General features: G+C 35.1%; 3 protein-coding genes across 3 annotated transcripts in view; 1 reads left to right on the forward strand and 2 right to left on the reverse strand.

Annotated features, from left to right (window-relative positions):
* Positions 1-2,058, reverse strand: part of LOC120627252 (protein croquemort-like) — a 53,878-nt gene extending 51,820 nt beyond the window's left edge. The window contains exon 1 of the mRNA XM_039895162.1: positions 1,850-2,058. The gene's annotated coding sequence lies outside the window, so the exon portion shown is untranslated. The remainder of the gene's footprint in view (positions 1-1,849) is intronic.
* A 1,808-nt stretch (positions 2,059-3,866) lies between these two features.
* LOC120627251 (stress-induced-phosphoprotein 1) lies at positions 3,867-17,622 on the reverse strand. The gene is made up of 7 exons (XM_039895160.1): positions 17,382-17,622; positions 16,859-17,308; positions 13,902-14,346; positions 12,759-12,959; positions 8,954-9,150; positions 7,919-8,044; positions 3,867-7,144 (listed from the first exon to the last, which is right to left on the reverse strand). Exons 1-7 carry the CDS (start codon positions 17,415-17,417, stop codon positions 6,965-6,967), a joined length of 1,635 nt encoding a protein of 544 aa, XP_039751094.1. The 5' UTR covers positions 17,418-17,622; the 3' UTR covers positions 3,867-6,964.
* A 434-nt stretch (positions 17,623-18,056) lies between these two features.
* LOC120627610 (protein mothers against dpp) lies at positions 18,057-25,199 on the forward strand. The gene is made up of 3 exons (XM_039895622.1): positions 18,057-18,350; positions 21,405-21,566; positions 23,058-25,199. The coding sequence occupies exons 1-3, from the start codon at positions 18,243-18,245 to the stop codon at positions 24,054-24,056; spliced, it is 1,269 nt and encodes a 422-aa protein (XP_039751556.1). The 5' UTR covers positions 18,057-18,242; the 3' UTR covers positions 24,057-25,199.
* Positions 25,200-26,539: the final 1,340 nt, after the last annotated feature.

Below are 26,539 nucleotides of genomic sequence, written 5' to 3' on the forward strand. Positions count from 1 at the left end.
AAAGAAAAAATTCTAAATTCATCAAGGTCTTTATTTATTTATTAATGAACCAACGAAAAATAAATTTTTGTATGGAAATAATAATTACGAACTAAAATTTAATGTTTACAATAAATATAAGCCGTCCAACTATTCACTTGTGGGCATGGTACCAGAAATGCTGGCGCTATTGCCCCTTTGAATCAATAGACTTAGCCGTTGGGCTAAATAAGCGCTAGCTCTTGGGTCACCAGACGTAAGGACCAATTTCTGGGACACGATGTTAATAAAATTGATAAATAATTTATTTCAAGTAGGCCTGATATAAGCACTTTTTAAACGTCTAGTCGGTCTGTTTGTAGTGACTACCATCTATATGAAATTATAATAATACCTATGCAGGTATTCCGTATCTTCCGCCACGCCTACAGGCGTGAAGATGTAAGATGCGTCCATTGAAGGCTTGTTGCCCTGTCAGATGGACAGATCATATTAAAGCTATATATAAAGTCATCAGTCGGGAGTGGTTAGAATGGTTAAACAGGCAACAACACAAATAAGAAACAACACTCAAGTTTGTTGTGGGCTTCTTTTTAGACCAGAACGCATTTGGAACCCTCGTAACTTTATGAATTTGGTTATTGCCTTCATCACACTAGTGTACACAGTTCTCATGTAATGTACGCATCAAAAGTGCCATCTATGGGCCTTCTATGGTACTTGAATAAATATATTTTTAACTTTGACTTTTAATTTGAAATAAAAGCTGCTCGCCTCTGCCACATTAATAAACAAAACATGCAGAATGCATCCAGTCACAGTGCTTAAGTATTACACTTAAATTACAAATTATATTGCTAAACAGAGTAGCTAAGTGGGTACAAATATAAATATATATTGAGCCTCGCTTTCAGAGTGAATCTTACTTTCAATAAGCTTACATTATATTTAATAGTGCAGGATACATCGAAGGTCTGTAATGCCTACCAATCTGCACTTGGCCAGCTAAGGTGGACTACAGCCTACACTCTTTTCATTCTGAGAGGAGGTCTGTGCTCGATAGTGGGCAGTGTCACAGGTTGATAATGAAGTTGATTAACATCGAGCTTAGGTATTTTGTACAGCACACTACAGACAGTGAGACTCTTGAGAGTTTTTTGTTATTTTCTGATCACAAATTTAAAAAAATGTATACACACTACCGCATCGGGACTTTGGGAATGGCCATTGTCCAATTGAAAACTTGGCATGCTATTATATATTATATTTTACCTTAAATTTGAAATTTTATTGTTTTCAATGACATTGTTGTCTCCTTGAGAATACAATGATCTCTATCTCTATATGATATAAAAAGACTTGTTGATTATAATTAGACACAACATAAATAAACCTCACTTGGTTGTCTTTTAATTTTTCCTCATAATGATTCTCATTGTTACCGCTGTAAATTATACAAAGGCATAAAAAAGTTCAGACATAGTCTATATTAAAATGGTAAATTGTTGGCCCAAAGTTTAAGGTAAACGGTTGGGGGTAAGGCAGTTATAGTGAACCCATACTACTAATTGGTTTCTACACTGCACGTCTTTGTCGGCAACTAGCCGCGACCGAAGCTTCCGACATCTAAAACTAACAAAAAAAAACCTAAATTGCCCCCTCCGGGGAAGAAAAAACCTAAATTGCCCCAGTTCATAATTAATAGGTCCCTGTGAACTTTCTTTTTAAGTTCATCCTAAGCAATCACATCAAATTAATTAAAAGAAGTTATAAATTATCAGATCACATATATCAAAAACAGAAAGGGCTTAAAATAAATGTATAAACAAAGAATATTTTCTTACGCGCTAGATAAAATTAGTTTACTTACGATTAAATATTATTGGCTTCTATTTTGTAATAAGTAAGATTTAATTTACAAATTACGTTTATCCAAACATAATAGTAACTCTAAAAATCCCTTATTGCATTGTTCTCATATACATTTTGGACACTTATCAATTACGATAAACAATTCAATTCAAGCTATATAGTAATAAACACAATAATAACCACAAAATGATCGTCTTCCTACGCGAACTAAATATTTACGAATACTCAATGACACTGACATTTACCAACCTTCAAAACAAACCCACAAATGTCAAAACGTCAATTTATAATGTCAATGTTACTTTTCATTCTTTCCTTTTTTCCCGCAGCGAAGAGGCAAAGGTAAATCATCGTACAGCCGAAAAATGTCGCTCATCAATTTGGGCTCCAATTCTTGTTTTTTTTTTAAATAAAATTAATAGCTTAGTTAACAGCCCGATTGGCAATCATGTATCTTTCTTCCTGCCTTCTTATTTGGTAACTTTTCTGACAAGTTCCTAATCATTTGTATTAACAAAAAAACGTATTTTGAGGAACGCACGTGTAAAACAAGGTGTGATGCAATGATAATAATATTGACATTAGTGTGATTTATGACTAAGTGTTTATATACTCTTTCGTGTGAGGACCCACTTTACTGTAAATTATTTGCTGATGAAAATTATTACTTTACTGTAAATTATTTGCTGATGAAGCTTGCTGTCCCCTACTCCGCTTAACTTGATAGCGGCGACGACGACGCAACCAATCGTTGGGCAGTGACATCTCAATTTATATTCATGTCTTCATAAAATAATTAATTTTCAGTCCTAATAATTAATATTTTGGGCCTATGATGATGACAGTAACAAAGAATCACTAAACTATTGTATTTGTCTGATGATATTTATATAATATAAAAAACGTATTTTTATTTATATTCGAATTTCGAAGTGAGATTGGTATTTATTTTCAATAAATAAAACTGCAAAATCTAGCGATGCGCCATGACAGGGTAAACGCTGAATTCAAAATTAGGACGTCACTTCTATATAAGCATAATGTTTTATAACTCTTGAAATCTCTGCGTTTATAGTGTTGTCGTTCGTGATTCCAAACTATCAGTTGCTAAGTTTTGTTGTCATCAATACCAAAATTAAAAATCGATAGCTATGAAACAAGGGACTTACCTAAAGCTTTTTAAAATTAAATACACTTAATCGGCAATCGGCCAGCGTGGTGGAATAGGTCTAAACCGTTCTCATTCTGGGAGGAGACCCGTGCCCTGTAGTGGGCCGATGAATGCTATACGTGCTTATGTTACTTTATAAAGGTGGTCGGGGAGGTGTCAGCCAAATGGAACTCCTTTGCGATCGTCAAGATATCGCCATCTTTCTAATAGAAAAAACTCCTGGAATTATCAAAAGGATATTAAAAAAAAAAACAAAAATTGATGCCTACAATATTTGTTTATTGAATAATAGATATCATTTGAAATAAACAATGAATAAATCCTAAAATAAACTTATAAAATAAGTTCCATTATTTTACCTAAAGCCCTTTCCACACGACAACGTGTACACGCGCAGTTAATAATCGGCGACTTAAATAAAAAGAGCTACGTACGCGATATATTTGCAGTCAAGATCTTTTAGTACGAGAATAGTAGGCTACAATCGGGCAGTCTTTTTCGAGAATCTGAACGCTAGAATTACAGAGTAAAATGGAATTTATCTTCATTCTGTTAACGCTCAAATTTGTTCACAATCCTACATTTAACGTTTTAATTTTCACCAACGTCATCGCGTGCAAAAGGCTCATTGCTTTTTTATTTTTTCAAAACTTTGAAGCATACTTTGGAATGGTTTACTAGCGCGGGGAAAGCCTTTCTTCCTTATTAATCACAGTCGTGACACGTTTTTTTTATCTGTATTATAAAAATACCAATATCCTACAAACTTCGTTATCTATTATCTATAGTCTATAACACATCAAGCACAGTAATTGGTATCTGTGATATACACGTTCACTTTTTTTCGTCTTACAACTGCCGCCCAATATAAAACAAAGTATAATTAATTCACTACGTCGTGTTAAAGAAAATTAACCCTTTACGAGCCATACGCTACGTCCGCGCTATAACGCCAAACTACAAATCGAAATATCGAATCACTATAACGACAAAGTGAAATAGACATAATATTCATTTATTTAAAGTTTCTATTTTACAAGAATCCGCTAAGAAAGTTAGCTGATGAAGTGCAGACGAATTTAAGCTTATTTTTAATTGAGTGGGTCTATTTTACTCTTAGGTTACAGTGTTTCTATTTTTTTTATTTCGTAACGAACTTAGCGCTAGCACGCACTGCGGTTCCTGCAGTAGTGCTTTATTTTATAGCAATCATGTACTAACATAAGTGTTTATAATATTTAACAGTGCGATTCTTAAATAGTCGTTCTTTCTAGCAATATAAAACGCTAATAAGTACTTAATACGACCAGCTGTTCCAAAAATGCATTTATTTAATAATTTCAACACTAGTGTTGAAAACTAAAAACATTTTTCACAAACAATGCGTACATAGAGATACTTTACATGGGCTGCCGATGCAAGACGATAGAGAAGTCAACATGTAAAGTTTAACTATTCACGGTAGGCTCCTTAACTTTATATTACAGCAATTTTTAGTAAATGGATCTAATTCACAAAAAGTGAATCGAGCGAGCTAACAGAAGCGGCACCTGAGTGACTCTCTTCATAAACTCGCACACTGACACGTCCACTGTCAACAAACTCGTTATCCAATAAGGTGACAGCACGCCTTGTTCAAATAAGCGCGTGCGACTAATAGTGTGACACGATTGGTCGCATGCAGGACGCAAACCGCGGATGTCTTGGTGGGCCGTTGCGTTTTGTATTAGCGTGGCATTTCCTTTAAGTGGATGATTATGAGAGGGCACAGGTGAACTCCCTTGTTCACCTGTGCACTATGATCTACTGCGAAGCTGGAAAATCTCTAAGGGATGCAATTGACCACCCTCAGTCACAATTTCCATAAAGTTAACTCGCTGCCCGTGATTAGCATGTACTGTAGAATTGATAACTTTTCAAAATAGCTTAATACAATTCAAACCGTTAACTATAAAGATAGGCGCATATCATAAAATACATTAAAATGAGAATACTTTATCCAAATGGGATTGAATTACTACTTCATAATATAACAATTTCAATGGTATTATTTAAAAAGTTGTTTCAATAACAGTCTTTCAGGTTTGCCTGCCAATGACCAACAAATAACTCACCAAGGCCAGTCTAACGAGTCCAAACTCAGATTTACGTTAAACTATATTTGGAGACCCTATAATCGCCATCAACCTGAGCCCTGCCATTCTAAATGCGGAACCAGAGCGGCATCTAGACCAGCAGGCCTTTTTTATATCGTTTTGAATATCAAATTATGTTACAAACTATGTAAATTTTCCATCAAACAACTCTCAAACTCTTACTTTGCATTCTGTAACCTCAGTTTCCAACCCAGACGACGCCACAGCTGGTGTATCTCGATTAGCAACTGAGATTGAGGTTTCTAATATAGTTTGATATTCACCGAGATACTTAATAAGCCGTAAGTCCAATACTGTGACCCGAACAGCTGTAGCTGTTCGGGTCACAGTATTGGACTGTCATCAATATTAATTGCCAAATTCTTATATCTTAACTACTTCATTGTGACCAATCAATAGTAATTCTTATTGCTTTCTATTTTTGTAATAACCCAGTTTCAAACTGGCATTTAAAGTTCATAATTAAAATCACGATATGTAAATGGTGCATTTTAGGAATTGGAAATATTAAAAAGGCAATTCAATCCCAATTAAGACATTTCCTAAAGGCACATATCCAGGGATTAGCTTAAAAGTATATTTTGTTAACATTTCTAGATATTTTATTATAAATCTACTTATGAATATAACTTTCAACAATAACTGTAGTCTTGCTTGTGAAAATGCGTCATGTAAAGTTCTTTAATCTGGGCACAAAATATGTACTTTATGTTTCTTAACAGTATAGAAGAATTCACTCGGTCAACTCTCATTGTTAAAGCTACTCTAACATTGTGGGCTTAAGGTTTAAATTTGCTTGCAGCCTGGCTCGGTGTACAGACCGGTCGGTAAAAACCTTCGCAAACCATGTCTACCGTGACTGCATTCAACTTAAAGCATTAGAATGTGAGCTTTGTGGTATGGAGCATAAAGTTAACTTTAATTATTCCGGTAGTAATAAACAACACTTGCTGATGCCCACCAGTCTCATATAGTGTGGTCAAATCGTAACCAAAAACACTAAGCAAAACAAAAGAATACGGACTTCCAGAATAATCGACTTGCTAAGACTTGCTAACTGAGAAACAACGTACTGCTCTGCCGCTGTAGACAGTGACGTGCACAGAGGGTATGCACAGGGCATGCAGAGTTATGAAAAACTTAAGGATAGGCAGTGTAAGAGTTATTAAAATCCCACCCTTAAGTATTTACTCATTTTATACCATCTGCATACCCTGTGCATACCCTCTATGCACGCCACTGGCTGTAGGTATATATTTGTAAAACTGCGAAATTATATTGTGTACACGCTATTAAACACGAAAAAAGCATTGATTCACTGGTTTTTGCTGCCGATGCACACTAGAATGGTTTTGAATTCGTCCGGAAACCTTAATCACCACTTTGTTCGGCGCGCAAATCATACAGGATACACTGGGAAGGGTGTGAAGGGCATGAAGACCAGGAGAAACAGTCGAACATGCGGCAGAGCAAATTCCTTAAAACCTCAGCCTTTTATTCGAACCGCAGCTGAAAATTCCACGGGAACCGTCCGTTTTCCCTAACGAAAAATTGTATACAATTTTTAGTTCGGCAAAAGATGGTCAGATATCCTGAGAACTTTGGAAGTTATAAAAATGAGCATAAGGATTATAAAGTTTTCAATACATTGAGATGCGGCCCGACACGGTACGCGCGTACCTTTTGGATATCTGTGAAGTTTATAATTGAACGCATAGAACAAAGTAGCATAATGTTAACTGAACCCTGGACACATACCCTAGGTCCCCTAAATGAAGAGACAATGTTAGTGAATGGCTATCAGACCGGATTCAAGGAGCTTCTGTATCTTGGCGGCGATTTCTGGGTTCTTGAGGTGGTCCTGCAAAGCCTGCGGATCCTGCTGCATCTGTTCCAGGATACAGCGCATGGCTGGATCCCGCAGGATGGTCTGGACTTCGGGGTCTGCCATGGCGCGTTTGCGGACCTGAAAATTTGTGTTTTTTTGCCATGACCAACATCATTAATGTCCCATACAGAACCCGAGCAAAGGAGAGAGTCAAAAAGTCTGTTCATCCTTTTCCATTTTTGATAACTTACTGCAGGATGAGGTTCTATGTTCTGTTTGTACTTTTGATGTGAAAGATCTGAGTAGATCTGAAGAGTAAACCTGCACCGCATCGCCACACTATGTGTACTATGTCCATACATAGTAGTGTGTATAGTGTATACAGTATTGTTTTCCGCCTTACACATGTGAGGATAACATGTGTTTTACTTATAAAAATATTTTTAACAATAAAATATGTCTTAGAGTAATAATTCAGGAAGTGAAATTGTGCAGCCTCGTACAAAGGAAGCAAAATCACACTATGATTGCTTTGTCTTTACAGTATGCCACATCTGACTCCTGTTGTAATCTGTTATTTAATGCATATAACTTTTACAAGACAATTTAAAAAAAACGAAAAACGCAAAAGGTTTTATCATGTCATACAGTGAAGTTTTCGAAGAAAACAAATTTCATTTACATCCATTAGTAATATAAAAACTCATCAACTCACTTTCATGTCATAAGCTCGAGAAAACACCTCATGACTATAAGATTATATTATAATTATATGTAAACTGTCAAAATAAACATGTAAAATTATTGAACACTGTCAAATTATGGGAATTGTATTTTACGCTTTCCATGCGCGTCGCCACGCCACCAGTCGATCTGTTGAAAAACATTCACTCAATCATTCGCTCAACTCACCTCCTCGGGATTGGAGTGAAGTTGCGTGGAGCAGGCGCGGTATCCCTCCAGAGCCTCTGCGTTGCTGGGGTCCAGCTCTAGAGCCTTCTGGTACGCCATCTGAGCCTTGGCGGGTTGTTGCATGCCCTTTGACAAACAAATAAAATTTAATGGTAATAATAGTAGGGACATTTTCACCAATCCGCACTGGGCCAGCGTGTTGGACTACGGCCTTAACCCCCTCTCATTATGGGAGGAAACCCGTGCTCTGTAGGGGGGGCGGTAATGGGTTGGTATGATGATGAATAGTAGTGTATTGTCGTAGTATATTTATTTATTAATCACGTTAGATTGAGCCCTGCCCAGGCTCTACCAGGAGAAGGGGAGGAACTATGGATATGAAATGATGATTTAACTGCTACAAATAAACCTGTCCTAGCAAAGAAAGTTCAACTGCTACAAACCTTTTTTTTAGCAATAGAAGTATACACATGTATAATGCGTTGCCTGAGGATGGAGTGACTGCAGTATCACTGAATCAGTTTAAGAATAGACAGAAAAAACATCACAAAGGCAAAAAGCACAAGAAATAATATATTATCAGCGAAAGTGGCTGGGTCTACTATTCAAATATAATAAATGATAATTATACGATTATTGTTAAATTGAAAGACATCTCAAAGATTTCATTTGGTAATTTGTTATAAAATAATATACAATTGCCCTTGAATGAATTAGCAATTTTTTGTACCCTAGTAAACTGCACAACGAGTTTATTTTTGCTCCTAATATAAATATTGTTACAGTCGATTTTCTTTTTAAATTTTGTTATATTTCTATGGAACATAACTTAAAAGTTAACGGACAAGGTCAAATATCAGCATGCATCTCTGACGTTCAATCCTCTAACTTTTCGAAAGTGAACTCCAAGTCCTACCCATCACCGGCTATCACCGTTATTTTTATGTAATTGGACACAGTGGATCTTGGAGTCACTCTGGTCTATTCGGTATAAATCAGGTCACTTGGTTAGAGCTCAACCACAATACAACTCACCTGCAAGATCTTGCCCTTCCGGATCCAGCCCTTGATGAACTTGGGGTCTAGTTTACAACACTGGTCGCAGTCCCGCAGGCCGAGGTCGAAGGCGGCCAGCTTGGTGTAACACGCCGCTCGGTTGGAGTACAGCTTGGGATCATCTGGGTTGCGCTTGATGGCTTCTGTGTAGTGTTTCATGGCTGTGCTGTAGTCACCTGGAAATTGGTATTGATATTTACTTCTGGGGATTAACTTTTGGTCATTACTAGTTGACGCTATGAAATGAAATATTTATTTTGCTAAGTATGGGTTAATTATTGGTGTTTAGGATATAAAGTTCCAACATATTCTGTTAATACATCAACATGCAAAATTATTAATGCTATTAACTTTGTAGCACCTAAAATTTTATAAAAGGACAAACCATTTGGTTATTTTGCTTTATCTAATTTGTGATTATAATTTTGACATCCCACAGTAGGGATAAGGTATTGTATCTTATATCTTTAAACGACCAATTCTTGTATATATATAATTCGAATCTCGGAATCAGCTCCAACGATTTTCATGAAATTAAGTAGTACAGGGGGGTTTCGGAGCCGATAAATCGATATAGCTAGGATTCATTTATATTGGAATCTCGGGCAAAAACTGCAAAAAATAACCTTTTTGAGAGATTCTGATGCGTGTTATGCGTAAGTATATCGGAATTGTCGGAATTGTTGTTTCTTTAAAGTGGGGCGATAAATCGATCTAGCTAGGATTCATTTATGAATGAATGAATGAATGAATACACTTTTATTGTACACCACATAAACATAACAAATTAACAGTAAAAAATTTAACAAAAGGTATACAATTTGGCGGCCTTATCGCTACATAGCGATCTCTTCCAGGCAACCAAAGGCGTTAAAAACAGCTCAAGAAGAGAGGTAGGTGGTGCATTTAACTGTACTGTGTTGCAAATAAACATGCATAAACCTATATATACAAATATAATATAACACTATCTATATATTTTATTGTAAGTTTGTAATAAACATATAACAAACTTACAATAAAATATATAGATAGTGATAATAATTAATATATACCTATATAATTAATATCAATAATAAATAAATATATACAATATTGTCAAACCACAAATAAAACAGAAGGGAATAGGCAAGTTAAAGATCCGCAGATGCAGACAAAAAATGATCTTTGACAAGTTTTTTAAAAATGGTAATAGACTGTGCCTCTCGGATTTCAAGAGGCAAGGCATTCCAAAGCATAACAGCCTGAACAGTGAAAGATCGGTGGAAGAAAGATGAATTATGTGAAGGCACCCTTAAGATCAATTTCCTTGCAGTACGGAGAACTTCACCAGGGCGACCAACGAATTCAAATTTTTCCTTTAAATAAGGTGGAGAAGAAGGAAAAACAACACACAGTAGAGAATAAAAAGAATGTGCAAATTCCGGCGAAGTCGAATAGGTAACCACTTGAGACGAGAGCGAAATTGTGATACATGGTCATATTTACGTAACCCAAATATGAACCGAATGCTAATGTTTTGAAGTCTCTCAAGTTTATTTAACTGATCGTCAGTTAGGTTAACAAATCTTGCGTCAGCGTAATCCAGAATAGGAAGAAGGAGAGTCTGTGCTAACATAATCTTGGTAGGAATCGGAAGGAAAAATTGGAATTTATATTGGAATCTCGGGCAAAAACTGCAAAAAATAACCTTTTTGAGAGATTCTGATGCGTGCGATGCGTAAGTATAGCGGAATTGTTGTTTCTTTAAAGTTCTATAAAACAGTCCGCGACAACATACGAATATTTTCTTAAGTCGGCTCATTCGCGGACGAAGTCGCGCGGGTCCGCTAGTAATAATAATCGCATAATATTGTACAAAATAATGAATCTATTTGATTATCGATTATTCGTTTATTATAACTTGCAATAGATAGTTTCATGGCAATGCTGTATGGTCAGATTATAATTTGATACAAAAAAAATAATTTTACGTTTTTTTTTGATAAAATCATTCCTATCTATGAATTTTATATGCTAGACCACTGCACATAATTATCTGTAATGATTACTAAAATAAATACCTACTAATATTATAAATGTGAATGTAAGTCTGTTTGTTACGCTTTGACGCAAAAATTACTGATCCGATTACCGATCATCATGAAACTTTGGAAACATATTCTTGCAGTTAATATAAGTAATATAGGATACTTTTTATCACGCAATTAAGCTCAGTTTCTTTGGTAGAGGTGATGAAAAAGTTTGACGATTTTACACAAGGACTATATAAAAAAAATGTTAGAAATGTTCTTCGTTAACCTTTAGCATATAAATGAACTTACAATGCGATTTCGATTCGTCCTATAACGATTACTATTTTTTGGAGCCGCGACTGGTCAGACAGTTCTTTTCAGATATTGTTTAGGCGAACAGATCTTTTTTTTAAGAATACACAACTTAAAAATTTCAGTACAACTACACCTAAATTTAATGTCCATATGTCTCAAAAACAAAAACAAACGCAGACGAAGTCGCGGGCAATAGCTAGTAATAAATAACTGCAAGTAACTTTGATATTTACAAAATATCTTAATGCAGTTAGATGATTTTGTTGATTGAATGTTCGATTTATTTAATTATAAAACCGATTTTCTTTATGTCAAGGTTCTTCGTTTATCGTTCGCCATTATCTGTATTATATTTTACCGAAAAAAATAAAACTTGACAGGCTTGCACCTGTCAAAACCATCATCAATACAAAACTATCATCCTAAATAAGACAAATAATAGTTGACGCGATAAACTTCGTAGCACCTAAACTTTATTTAATTGTTATTGTACATTATTATCAATGCGTCCCGAACGCCACCTATTGAAAATGGCAACTTCGAATTGAAAATACTAAATTATGTATTTATTTAATTAAACAACTTTATTGCATAATATAGGAAACACATTATTTTACATAGGTAAGTGCAAAAGGCCACTAAAGGTGATTTCTTCCAAGCTACCTTAACTAAGGGAATAAGGCAATCAGTGATTAGTTTTTTTGGCTGTTCTTTTGGGTTATACTGATTGTTTATTTTGTAAACCACCTCAGTATTGAATAAAATCGGTCAATCGTTTTCGAAATACGCACGCGCACGAAAATAGGCATTTTAAGTGTATGATTAAATTATATGCCACAATAGTAATTTATAGTACCTATTTATGCAAAATATAAAAAAAAACAGGCCAGGCGCACAGTCCTCAACAAATAAACAAATAATGCGTAACAATCGATCCAATCTTTACATTGAATTTCAATATTTTACATTGAATTTAGTAGATCAATCCTTTTCTTTAACTTGACCCAGGCAATAAAGATGATACGAATGCATTCCATAATATCCAATATTATACACATAAAATTGGGGATATTTTTGAAGTTATACTTCTTTGGGAAAAATGGTGAAAGTAAATGTTTACGATGCGCGCGCACACCGTCACAAAAAACCGACCCCACGAAGATAGCTATAGACAACATTTTAGTTTTTTCTAAAATGGGTTTGACAGTTGACTTTCAATAATTCAAACAATTTTTCTATGGTTAGTGTCGTTTTTTCTACAAACGTAGAATCAGGCGAAAGATAAATTTTTGAAAAGATTTTTATCTTGTTACGCCAAAGAAGTATAACTTCTAACGCGTGTAAATAAGTACACACGATTATTTTTTTAAATTTAACTTTACTCTATTAAGAGTTAATTTTTCTGAGTCAAAAATACGAAATTAAATTAGCTTGATAAATACAAAAAAACTTACCCTTCTTAAAATATTCATTTCCAAGTTCTTTCTCCTGTTCAGCCTTAACGGGATCAACGTAGGCCTTTCTCTCTTCCTCTGCAATCTTCTTCTCTACCTCACTAAGCAAAGTTTTGATCTCCGGTGTGCGATGCTCTGACATCGACTTCTCATAGTAGGTTCTTGCTAACTTCCATTGCTCCATTTTATTGTAGGCATTACCTGTTAAAAATTTAAACAAAAACATAGACAATTTTTATTTGTTAAGCATACAGAGTGTAAGTGACAAGTTTACTACAACTATGTGAAAAGATGCACGCAAGTATAATTTACGTCGGAAATTATGGGATTTAGTAATTTTTGATTACGCAGAATATCACGAACAATGCGATTCAACGTTTCAAAATTCAAAATTGATTTATTTCAAGTAGCCCTTTTGAAACGTCAAGTCAGTCTGTTTGTAGTGACTCTACCACCGGTTCAGAAGCCAGATTCCACCGAGAAGAGCCGGCAAGAAACTCAGCTTGCTCTTATCCAACATCCTTTTTCAATAATCTTTTAGAATCTTTCCGTTTTGTGAGAGATGAGAGCTGAGTGGACTGCTTTCAAGCATCCTTGTCGTTAAGAAATTCATCAATCATGTAGTAACCACGATTGGTTTAATGTGTTTTAATATATTGTTAAAACTTAGGCAAAAGTAGATTTAATATTACCTTCGGTATCATGTTTTAAAAGCATATACCCACCCACACAAAGGATTTATGTACTTTCCTCAGACGATATGCAGATATCACTAAATTATGTCCGTTTCTAGTAAGTCGATTCGCCTGAGAACGACTACGCTGTGTATTTTTAATTTAATTGAATACCTACTTTATACGGACTGAATGTATATGACGCAGTGGGTAGGATTTTAAACTGATCAACTCCCACAATCAGAAGATTTTAGGCTATATATAGTCCACCACTCTGTCCAAATGTAGATTTTGAGAATATTAGGTTTCCTCACGATGTTTTTCTTCACCGTTAAAGCAAGTGATATTTTATTAGCTTTAAATTTTCACTATTATTATTAGGTGATAATGCTACATATACTACGACTGTCTAGTGAATTGGAGAACCCATTTGTAGAACCAATATTATAAAACATTTAATATCACTTACCAAGTCTTGTAAAAGCTTTCGCAATAAGTTTAAAATCAGCTCTATTTTCTCTACCAATCTCAATCGCCTTCTCGCACTCCTTTATACATTTCTCATACTCCTTTTGTTCGAAGAACACTGCCGCCATGTTTGTATAGAACGTTATATCATTAGCGTCATGTTCAATTGCCTTACTATAATGTTTAATAGCGCTATCAAATTCTTTTCTCTTATAACAATCATTGCCTAAGTCTTTTTCTTGTAATGCTAATCTACGGTTTGCCGGTAGGTCCTCATATTTTGCTTTTTGAGGCTTTTCTGGCTTTGGCGCAGGCGGCTCCGGGATGGGGGGCTCTACGTCCATTGCCTCTTCTGATGCGAACCTTAAAATGGTGTTCAATGTTGAGAGATTAATATCGTTTTCCATTTTCGAATCAAGCGAACCAAAGTCTTGTGGTTTGAGACTCTGTAAAAAAAAAAAAAACTTTTATAAAATCTTTTTCTTATTGTGCCGTCTTCTTACGAAAGTTGGCAATCACTAAATCCAGCTCTACTTTGCAAACCATTGACGTAGGTTTTTGAGCCATGATATTCTTCTACGGCCTGTTCTTCTTCTGCCTGCCACTGTACCTTGTATGATAAATTGAAGAAGTTCAATAAATTGAAGATTAAAATGATTCAATTGTACAAAATCTCAAATTTTAACGTTCAGTGAAACTTGGTGTTCCGATAATGAGATAACTAGATAATGGGTTGTAATAAAACTTTCAATATTAAATACCTTTTTTCAATTCTTAGTGTCGTTTTCTCTACAAACGTAGAATAAGGCATAAGATAAAATTTTTGAATAGATTTTTATCTTGTTACGGCAAAGAAGTATAACTATATATAACACACACGTTTTATTTTTTATTGACAATAGGCAATCTATTGGCAAAAATCATGCCTGTTAGAAAACAATGATGAGGTCGCCTGCGCCCACGCTTGCCTAGAAAATACCTATTGACTCTCCCAAGATTAAAGTTATTAAATTTAATTTTGTACTCATAAAATTATGAGCTTACTCATTGGTGAGCCAATTCATTTACTGAAAACCTACTATTATCACATTTTTTAAATGTATGCATTGGTAAGTCCAGAATTACCTCAGGAATCATGTTATAAAAGCGTAAACTCAACCCCACAAAGGAGTTCTGCACCTTTCGCAGATGGTATGCAGCAGATATCACCAATCTAAGTCCGTTTCTGATAAGTCGATTGTTAATATCACCTTTTTGAAGAATAATATTTTGTCTCACTAGGACTGTATTATTTTGGCGGTGGCCAATAGCGGTATACCAATGGCGTCAATTTGAATTGTCCGCTCGCGCAACACAATCCAGGAGCTTCATTTATAAACTTAAATGCTTTGCGATATTGGCATATATTATGTATAAATAATACGATATTGCATAGTAACACGTTTATTGAGCTAGGTAGCAAAACTTGACAGTCTATACATGTGTTAATTAAACTACCCACTTGGTTTTACTTTTGTTAAGAAAAGGTAAACAAATGATGTAGATACTTATATATGACAGCATACAACGTTCATTGGTCCAATAGCAACGATTTGTTGTGAACTCTATTCGTTTTCTACGTTATAATTGAATGCATCTCGATAGGGGCTAAACGCAACATTTCCATGTTGTTGATTTGATTCCGTTCAACTTCATTCCGCGATTCCTCATTCTTCTTTATAACCGAGTATATCACTTGTTATGTTAGTAACGTTCATGTTATTCTGGCCAAACTTACCAAAACTCCATATTAAATTGAACACTAAACATAACTTAATAACATATTTGGTACTAGTATTATTAATAAGTAGAATAGGTTTAGTAGTTTGCAACTTGGGTGTTGTTATCAGTTTAACCACATTTAGTTAGATAAATGAATTACTATATAGCAAACAAAGTAATATTTCATTAGCAAATTTATGTAAATTCGATTGTATGCAAATTGGTTGGGTGCAACATGTTCACCTAACCTTGGAAACTCTCCAAAACTTTTGTTCACTAGGTTTACTCAGCTTATTTCATGGACTTGAGAAAAATATAGCAACATATTGTTTTAAATCAGTAATACAGAATGTGCCAACCAAGTGAAAACAAAGTAAAATTTACATTGTCTATATAAAATTTAATGTTATTATTTATTAAAATGCAGGCTACACAATATGTGCAAAAGTAATATAAATTACAAAGATTATGATTGTAGTCCGGAGATTGGGACCCAAGTCTACTATTGCAATAGTGTCTGAGTGACTAAAAAAATATAATTTAATATTTTTTAATTTTAAAACTGCAACTGGAAAATAATCACAGCAACCACAAATAAGGGTTTTCTTGTGAGGGTGCCAACAGAAATTGATAGTAATAATAAACTCTGCAATATTACACCTATATTAATTTTAATAATAATTGCAAGCACAGTAATCAACTATAAACTGACTATTGTAATGACTCCAGTGTGACAATAACAAGTTTAATAAATGTTGATCAAAATTCGAAATTCATTTATAGTAAGCATAATATAAAAACTTTTGGAACATTAAGTCTGTCTGTTTGTAGTGACTTTACCACCGGTTCAGAAGGCAGATTGTACCAAAAAGAAGCTGGAAAGATACTTAGTAGTAGCTTTCCAAAATCAACTATTTACAATTTAACATTCATATTTCTATCTTGTGAGAGATGAAAGCAGAGCTGGATACTTCCAAGCAGCCTTGTCATTAAAAAATGTATCTATTGTACACATAATTATTATTGTTGCTAATGATAAGAGTTGCATCTCTTTCTCCATCAACTCAGTATGGGCAAAGGCACCCTGCTCATAGGAAAAAGAAGAGTTCAGTTAAGTACTAGGAAACAACCCTATAAAAAGCCTTTTAACTCTAGAAAGTAATAAACAATAATTATCATTAATAACTAGAGACTTACCTTAACCATTTCAAGATTTTCTGGTTTCTTTAACCACTCTCTAGTCTCCGGGTTTCTTCTCAACTTTTCTATTAAAGCCTCTTCTATTAACTTGGATTTCTCCACTTGTTTTCGCACTTCCGCCAAGCCTGACGCCAATTGCTGGTTGCCGGGCTCGAGCTCCAGCCCTTTTTCGTACGTTGCAATCGCCTCATCATACCTACCTAAGTATGCTAAAGCACTACCCTTTCTAGAATAACCTTTGCTCCAAGTAGGGTTAAGTAACACAGTTTTGTTAGCGTCGTCCAACGCGGACGAGTAGGACCCCGCTTTCGCATGGGCAGCCGATCGGTTGCTATACAAAACGTGGTTTTGCGGATCTAATTCTATAGCCGTCGAGTAGCTTTTAATAGCCTCCCTGCAATTCCCCGCAGAAAGAGCCAAATTACCTTGATCTTTCAATAGATTAACCTGTAAAAAAAAGTTATTTAAAGTCTAGTCATCCTATAAGTCATCAAAACAGCTGAAATCGGCATAACCTTACCTGCTCCATGATTGATACTGAATGATGACACTCCATGATGAATTTAAACTAGATAACGCACTACTATTACGCACTCTACACTAGGAATTTACAATGTATTCGTTTTTCCTTCGCCTTGCTCAAATCTTTTCAAGGAACAAATGTTTAAGATAAAAATTCACCGAATCGCACTGAATAATGAATTATGAATACCTAAACGTAAAAGTTAAAACGACACTGACACTTCGAGTTCGAGAATTTTCTGGATAATCTTTGTGAATTGTTAATAGCTTAAAAAAGTATAGAATAGCTTACAAACGATGAATAGAATGAGGATACAAACACAAAAACAAATGATTAATTAATTAAATTTCAATTTATTATTAGAGTACCTGAGAATAAAAGACACTGATCTGAGTAAAGAACAGACTTTATTTTAGACATTTTTAAAACTTTATCCCTCAATCAATTAAAATGCATTATTGAATTTCCCCGGTAAGAAGAAAAACGAAAGGGATCACCAGACCTCTAAGCTAAAATAATATCTATATTATACCTCTAGGTTCAAAAAATTAAAAAGCTATTTGCCAAAAGGCCCAAAAAAGTAAAAAGCAAGAATCCAGAACTAGAACTTCTGAAAAAATTATATCTTTATCATGGCGCATAGACGATTAGACATATTTTTAATCTGTTTACTGCTAATGTCACGCTAATCGCTATTTTGCATGGATTCGTGACTACTATTGGTGAACTGTGGGGAATACCAAGTGTATTTAATGGTGATCGATGGCAAATTGACCGCTTCCGTAGTAAAAGCATTCACGGGTCGCGTGTTCCCGTAACTCCTGGTGACTCATCGAAGTCCTATATACATTTGTCACCATGGACACCGACGATGGTGAATCTTCAAGCAGTGGGCCTATGTCTAGTTTAAATAGCTTGTTCTCATTCACAAGCCCTGCCGTAAAGAAGCTATTAGGCTGGAAACAGGTAAATCAACTATTCAATAATAAATAGAAGCATAGAAAATAAATACAAAATACGATCGAACATGTTGATATAAACGCCTGTTTTTGACATAGATGCCGTTTAGAATAATTAAGTTTGCCGCTGAAGTTCAGTTATAAAACTGCTAAAAGGGTTCTCGGAAGTCTGAACGCAAAACTAGTAGAATTGTTGGTGACTATTCATATATGTAATTTGCACCCAAAATAGGTAGACTTATGCCCGAATTTGAATTCAACAAGCGAAAATGAAAAATAAAACACAATTATCTTTTATATTTCGTAAAGAATTTATAGAATTTTAATGTAACCAAGAACCTATCTTTATTATTGAATAAGAGTTATTCTGATAGATAACCTATATTACTGTTGTTTAGTTTTATCAATATCCATTCAGTAGTTTTTGCATGAAAGAGTAAAAGACAACAACCATACATTTATTTATTAATTCATTCATTTTAAGATAGATTATCCTCACAAACTCTTGCATTTATAATATTAGTTGGAAGGAGGATGTAGAATTCTATTATTCTATTCTAGAAGTTCTAGCTGGGTGGATAGATATTTATCTTTATGTGGCATTAACCTTCCTTCTGCTATCATTAGTAGGTGGGACTTCTTTTCCACTCTGGGAGAGGTAGAGCAAGGAAGGTACCTCATGGTTCAGACTTGGATATTTTCCTATTGGGGAAGCCAAGTTCGATTAGCACATGGATTGTTGGACTACAACAATTACCTTTCTCATTACAAAAGAGTACCTAATGTTGGCCCATATTGATTTAATAATAATGATTATATATAGTTCATATAGTGAACAAATTGTTCTAGTTAGCCAGTATCTTTATACTTACTTTTGCATAGAGGACACTTTAATGTTTATAGGCTTATGGAAAAAGGAAACTGCGTTGCCAAAAGGATTTTTTCAAACTAAGTCATTCATCTGCCATCCTCATCAACCCACTTCAAGGCACAGATCTTCCTTTAAGATTAAGAAGGGTCTAGGCTATAGTTACCACTCTGGCCAAGTGTGGATTGACTTCACACACCCTTGATCCATTATGAACTCTCAGGCATGCAGGTTTCCTCACCAAGATTTCCTTCAGCATTTGAAGCAAGGGACATTTAATTGCTTTATTAAAAAAGTAATTCCAATTCCTTAGCCACTAGGCTATCACCTCTTTGATGAATAATTCCTGCACCATAACTTTTTATAAAAGTGTCCTTAAGAAGTGCTACATACTAAATTATATTGCAGATTAAAATAAAACAGCTGCCTGCCTAATGCAATACTCAGTGTAATACCAGCAAGAAACTAGTGAAGAGTCGTTAGTTAGTCTGTCACCAAAATAAATTAGGAAAATAAAAATATATTTATAAATAAAAATTAAATAAAGGGGCAAAATGTAGAGCATTGACAAGAGATATAATGGCTAAATGTAGACCATGTAATAAGGGTTTCTATGTTCTCCATATACAACCTCAGTAATTCAACTGGTCCTAAAAATAAATTTCCATCCACCATTGAAATCATTTTAAGGCTGCTTTAATATTAAAGCTGATATTTGTTATTTAGTTCATTAAATAAAACATATAACATCAGTAATAATATTATTACAGATGTTTTCCAGGCATTTCCAACACCTCCACAGCCTTCATTTTGTTTGAAAGACATTGTTTAACCCTGGATTAAGATTTGCATGTCATATATTATGACTAAACATGTATACCTACAATGTTTTATGCAAATAAAAGGATTTGATTTGATTTGGCTAGTATGGCAGAGAAATTATATATTTAACACCATTTTTGGCTGGGAGTGGTGGTTTTTATCCAGTATGTGGTTCCTTCATTGGAGAATTATAGAGGTTCCATCCTTTAAATCATTCTCCTATAGAGAGTAGGTGTGCCAAACTGTTGGATATACATAAGGCTGCAATGTCAGTAAGTCAGGCTTTGATGGTGAGGCCCAAGTGGTCAATTATAGTCAATCAATTAAGTTACATCACAAACACCTAGGTTTTTTCAGTCAAAAAGTGTGTTGTCTATAAGTACTTATATGTAATCTATTGGTGTATTATTTGTTAATGAGTCACTTCTATTGACTGCCGATCATTCTTAGAAAACATCTGAATCATAGTAAATGTTGTTGTATGATGAATTCATACTAGCTTTTATTCAATTTCTTAACCAATATTATTTACATAGGTTCATTCATCGTTTTTGCTCAATACAATCAAATATATATCTATCTATATATCTAAAAATAATAAAGTACATGTCTATCTATATTATATTTCATTAAATGAGATGAACTAAATTTGACCTTACCGTATATAATATAGAGAAGTTACTATTACATTAAACCTTCAATATATTACATTTTATAGTTTAACCTATTGACTGGTGAATTTTTTTTTGGGTTTTTTCAGAAGTTTCATTCAGGGAAAAAAACATATTAAAAAATTATCTGGACCACATATCATGGTTCTGGAAGCAGTAATGGCTTCCTAAATAATTTATCTTTATGAAAGTGTTATTAACAGAAGTCTACAAAAAATAAAAAATAAACAGAAAGAATGCGAGAACAATCGCAACGCAAACATTTATCTTTATGAAAACCTTTAACTCCCTACGAATAAAGAATATCCATTCATTTTAAGCCTGGAAATTCAGTTGACAGTATTTCTTACCTAAAGATGGCTTAGCATTTAAACGGTTCTGAATAAAACTGAATATAACATAGCTTTCACCCTGGATGGACACTTCACTGCAGGAAAAAACTTCCCGCATGAGTTTTAAAAAGCTGAATTAAACTCGGACAATGTTGTGGTCAACAGCTTGTATCTGGGATATGAGTGATACAGCAGATCAGAAGTCAATTGCCACCACCCATCTTCTGCGTGAGGGTGAGGGGTAAAGGCAGTAGCATACTCTTAAGTAACTACTACTATCTGCAGCTATCACCTACTCGTTGACCAGTGATTATGGGCAAACTCTTATTTTGGAACTATTAATGATATTTGCAATGTATATACTCCAGGGCGATGAAGAGGAGAAATGGGCGGAGAAGGCAGTGGACAGTCTGGTGAAGAAGCTGAAGAAGCGGAAAGGCGCCATCGAGGAGTTGGAGCGCGCTCTGTCCTGTCCCGGCACGCCTTCCAAGTGCGTCACCATACCAAGATCGCTTGATGGACGATTACAGGTATGAAGTATGGAATACTGGCATTTTGTATCCACTTTAGGCTTAAAACCTACGCCTCAGGTTGGTGGACACACCCAGTCCACCAACCTGAGGCGGTAGAATGTGCTCCTGCATGATGTGATGCTCTGTTTATGGGCGATGATTTTCGGCTTACTATTCGGTGGCCATTTGCTTGGTCCATCAAGTCTGTCTGTCTGTTTGTCTGATATAATATAAATATAACATATAAAGTATAGAGATGTCGGATAAAATCATAACGGAATCCTATGGAACATTTACTGGCCGTATAGTTTGGGAAAAAAACTGAACACGGTAGTTTCACAGCAAATAGTTTCTAGGTCAAAGTCAAAGTCAAAAATATCTTCAAGTAGGCCCATAGGTGGCACTTTTGATGCGTACATTACATGATTAGCATACGTTAGTATGATGATGGCGATAACCATATTGGTAAACTTAAAAGCTACGAGGGTTCCAAACGCGTCCTGGTCTAAGAAGAAGCCCACAATAAACTTTAGAACCCCAGTGTTTTTTTTGTTATCACCATCTCACATTGTCAGATTAGACATACTACTTTTTACTATATAAAAAAAATGAGACAGGAAATATTTTTAGACAGTCCTACCTGTTAGATATATGGTATTACCTGTGTTGAGTCAAATAAGGCTAAATAGTGAATATGTGACACAGACATAATATACAAACGTACATCTTACACGTATTCTTTCATACTTGCAGCTAACGCGCATACATGAACTGTGTGTTATTTAATCATAAGACTCCTTATAATCTTAAGGAGAAGTTTAATTTCTTGGAGTGCAGTCTGAACTTAGATCGAGTCGTGCGCTGACTTTGTGCATGCCGTTCCACAAAACGAAGTTTTATAAGCATTCGTTCACTGTCGAAGCTACTGAATTGTGGAATGCACTCCCATTGAACATAAGACAGTCGAAGTCATTGGGCATATTTAAAAATGCTGTTAAGGCTCATTATCTTGCTCAGTAAAGACGACTATTATTATTTATTTATCTACTCAAACTTATATTTAAGTATTTATGGTATATTAAGATATGTATTAGTATGTAGATATTCGTATGTATGTACTAAATAGTGTACCCCACCTATTTGTTTTCTTTTTAGTTTTCACAATCCTAAGGTTGCCTGGAAGAGATCGCTACTTAGCGACAAGGCCGCCTTTTGTATCCTGCTTCATTCTTCATGTGTTTGTTTTTTTTGTCTCGTTTTTCTGAGTGGTGTACAAATAAATAAATAAATAAAATACAAACATTCTCCTATTACACATTCACAGCGCACACAAGCCTAGCCATCCCAATTAAATAATGGGAAATACTAATAACGAGTCGCGATTAAACCTTGACAAAGTGCGTACGTATTTTCTCTTAAACTATCCACAACCTGCATTCTCTACGCGGTATTGCACCTGAACGTTAATCGCTTGTTGTAAAGTTAACATCAAAATTTTCCACATTACAGGTTTCCCATCGCAAAGGTTTACCGCACGTCATCTACTGCCGAGTATGGCGGTGGCCGGATCTCCAGAGCCATCACGAGTTGAAACCGCTCGAAATATGTCAGTATCCCTTCAGCGCGAAGCAGAAAGAGGTATGCATCAACCCCTACCACTACAAGCGAGTCGAGAGTCCCGTATTACCACCCGTGCTAGTTCCCAGGCATTCGGAGTTCGCGCCTGGCCACTCCCTTCTACCTTTCCAAAGGACCACGGAACCAGCGATGCCGCATAACGTTTCTTACTCCGGATCCGGGTTCCCGCCTTCAGCATCATCAGAACTGCCCGATACTCCACCCCCGGCGTACTCTCCACCCTCAGACGACTCTGAACCCCCCGGGGAGGTCGCCCCGGTTTCGTACCAAGAGCCTTTATACTGGGCGTCCGTTGCTTATTACGAGCTGAACTGTCGAGTTGGCGAGGTATTCCACTGCAACAGTCATTCTGTAGTTGTAGATGGCTTCACCGATCCCTCGAACAACAGCGACAGATTCTGCCTGGGGCAGTTGAGTAATGTGAACAGAAATTCCACTATCGAGAACACGAGGCGTCACATAGGCAAAGGTGTACATTTATACTACGTTGGCGGCGAGGTGTACGCTGAGTGTTTATCCGATGCAGCGATATTCGTCCAGAGTCGTAATTGCAACCATCACCATGGGTTCCACCCTTCCACCGTGTGCAAAATCCCCCCAGGGTGCTCGCTGAAGATCTTTAACAACAGGGAGTTCGCCCAGCTTCTATCCCAAAGTGTCAATCACGGTTTCGAAGCGGTTTACGAGCTGACTAAGATGTGCACGATACGTATGTCGTTTGTGAAGGGTTGGGGTGCGGAATACCATAGACAAGACGTGACTTCTACTCCATGTTGGATAGAGATTCACCTCCATGGTCCGTTGCAATGGCTGGACAAAGTGCTGACACAGATGGGCTCGCCCCATAACGCGATATCGTCTGTATCTTAGCCGTGTGTTCTTCCTTCTTCCCCCACCGGTTTTTTCGTATTTTATTTCGGATTTAATCTCGCAAAATTATTATGTGCATTTCTGTTACTTCGCTGCTTCCCGTTTATGATGGGATTTCAAACTTATAACGGGATCTTAAGGTGCGTTTTCACTAAAACAAATTCGGACAGGAATCGCTAAATCAGATTGTTTCATAGTCTCAATAATTGGATTAGTTAGCTGGAGTTTTGAAATCCCATCGCATTATTCAATTAATAAATTTCCGTACAATGATAACATTACCATTGTTATGGTATAGTTTTTTTTTTTCTAATCTCACTTATACACCATGTTGCCATGTAACGGTTTTATATTTTCTCAAATGTATGGGCCTCTTTGTTAAGGTGAATTCTCACTGGTGCTACTTCGAACTGTTTAAAACGAATTGGATATAATTTTAATTTAGCAGCTATTCATAATTTTTAATTAAAATGGCTATAGAATAAATAATGTGCATGTCAAAATGCAATATTTTTCACGCGGTTTTTCGTGACTTATTTCACAATAAACAGATCTACGTCTCAGATAATTAAAAAAAGCAATTAAGTACTTAATTGATTTTTATCTCTTATTAATCTGTTATTTACAAAAAAAAATGTAATAGTCATGTTTAATCATAATACACTGTATTATTGACGCATTTGATTACCAACATGATGATAAATATAATAACCACAAACTTGTTAGAGCCACAGAAGCTATATTGTTAAAGCATTCCTTACATCAGTTTCATAATTTCTAACAGTCGATATTTAATTTAATTTTTTTTAATCTTACGATTCACCTTAACACGCCTAAAATTATTTTATAAAATTGTAGCTCAAATCATGTGTCCAAGATGGAAGAAAACGTAAGACGTATTTTTAAGTGTACTCGGTATTTTAATTATATAAAGACATACATTGAAAATGGATGAATATTTAAATTGAAACTGAATTTTGAATATTATACTCGTGAATGTTCAATATAATGACAAGTTGAAGATATTATTGGTGTAAAATAAGTGTTCGATTAAAATCAAGCTGTTGCTTCTAATATACTATGAACTCAAGAAGTAAATTTTGAAATACTATTATTAATATATAAAGTTTACTATATAGTATAAAACAAAGTAACTTCCGCTGTTTGTACGCTTGGATCATTTAAACTCTGCAACGGATTTTAATGCAGTTATCAGTTGTAGAAAGGGTGATTTAAGAGCATATTATAGTATACAAAAGCAAATAAATTCAAAGATTTGTAATGTGATGTCATTAAAACTTATTGTTGTGCGCTTACATTGCAAACGATGGTTATACAACGTGTAACAGAATTAAATAATAATTTTAAAGGAGGCATTAGGAAAGTGCTGACAGCACGTACAAAAACAAAAAAAAAACATATTCAACTGCCGCACCACAACGTCAAAGCCCTGTAAAAATATTAAATAAAAACAAGCATATTAATTTATCCATACAAACTAATTCAAAATATTCTAAGTGTTTACTTATCACAACCCTATTGATGATCAAAGACTGACACGCGCATAGTTGCTACGCTACGCGACGCGTACCTTATAAAGTGGCAGGAGACACATTATTTGAATTTTGCATGTGATGATGGGGCTGTATCTGATTTCGTTCTATACTATGGCAGTTGTTTACTCAAGAACTGTTAGCTATATATGTTGCACAGATAAGTCTCAGAGACAGTAAATAATTTACCTATAACTCCTGTGATCTAACATTTTGGGTTTTATTTACACGTTGTATATCGTGTAAAATTACTAAATAGGTACCTTCATTGCTACTATAAAACAGCGAACGTCATACAAAGTATATATTTAGTAATTTTTACGGTTTACTTGGCACCGACCTAAAAATGTTGTCAAAAATATTCTTGCTTTTTATTTGGTATAACTCTTACTAAGGATGCACGGAAGATTTATTTATGGTACTTTAAACTTTATTAAATACATCGGATTGACTTCTTGGGTTTTTAGGATATAAATGAAAAAAATTCATAGATTTGTTGCTAGTTTCGGACACGGTATGTCAAGGTATTGTAACTATACGAATAATGATAAATGTAAGTGTACGTTCACATTGTACTGCTTGGAGAGTAGAGATTCTATGTATCCATTTAAAAGACGTTAAAGTGCATTGAGATATTTCCATTTTTAGTTGACCTTGACTGCAATCTCACCTAGGCCTATTTTGTATCTCGGTGGATATTAAATTACGGCTTTTTTATGTGCAACAAGCACATAAAAATGTGCTTGTTGCACATAAAAAAAAAAATTACTTCATTCTGTAGTATCAGAAGCTAACCGAGATGACCTCTTTGGCAATGTATCTCGGTCGCTAACTGAGGTATAGTATTTCTATAATTTCTAACACAGATTAATGCCCACCGAGAATAGAATAGAAAACTTTATTAAATAATAAATGAATATACTACGGCAA

This window comes from Pararge aegeria, chromosome 11 (assembly GCF_905163445.1).
Source record: "Pararge aegeria chromosome 11, ilParAegt1.1, whole genome shotgun sequence".
Taxonomy (NCBI): Eukaryota; Metazoa; Arthropoda; class Insecta; order Lepidoptera; family Nymphalidae; genus Pararge; species Pararge aegeria.

Coding starts and splice junctions, on each gene's coding strand:
- LOC120627610 (XM_039895622.1), top strand. CDS start 18,243: ATGGACACCGACGATGGTGAATCTTCAAGCAGTGGGCCTATGTCTAGT. Junction 18,351..21,404: donor AGCTATTAGGCTGGAAACAG/GTAAATCAACTA, acceptor TATATACTCCAG/GGCGATGAAGAGGAGAAATG. Junction 21,567..23,057: donor CGCTTGATGGACGATTACAG/GTATGAAGTATG, acceptor TCCACATTACAG/GTTTCCCATCGCAAAGGTTT.
- LOC120627251 (XM_039895160.1), bottom strand. CDS start 17,417: ATGGAGTGTCATCATTCAGTATCAATCATGGAGCAG. Junction 17,309..17,381: donor CAGTATCAATCATGGAGCAG/GTAAGGTTATGC, acceptor TTTTTTTTACAG/GTTAATCTATTGAAAGATCA. Junction 14,347..16,858: donor AAAATCTTGAAATGGTTAAG/GTAAGTCTCTAG, acceptor TTTTTTTTACAG/AGTCTCAAACCACAAGACTT.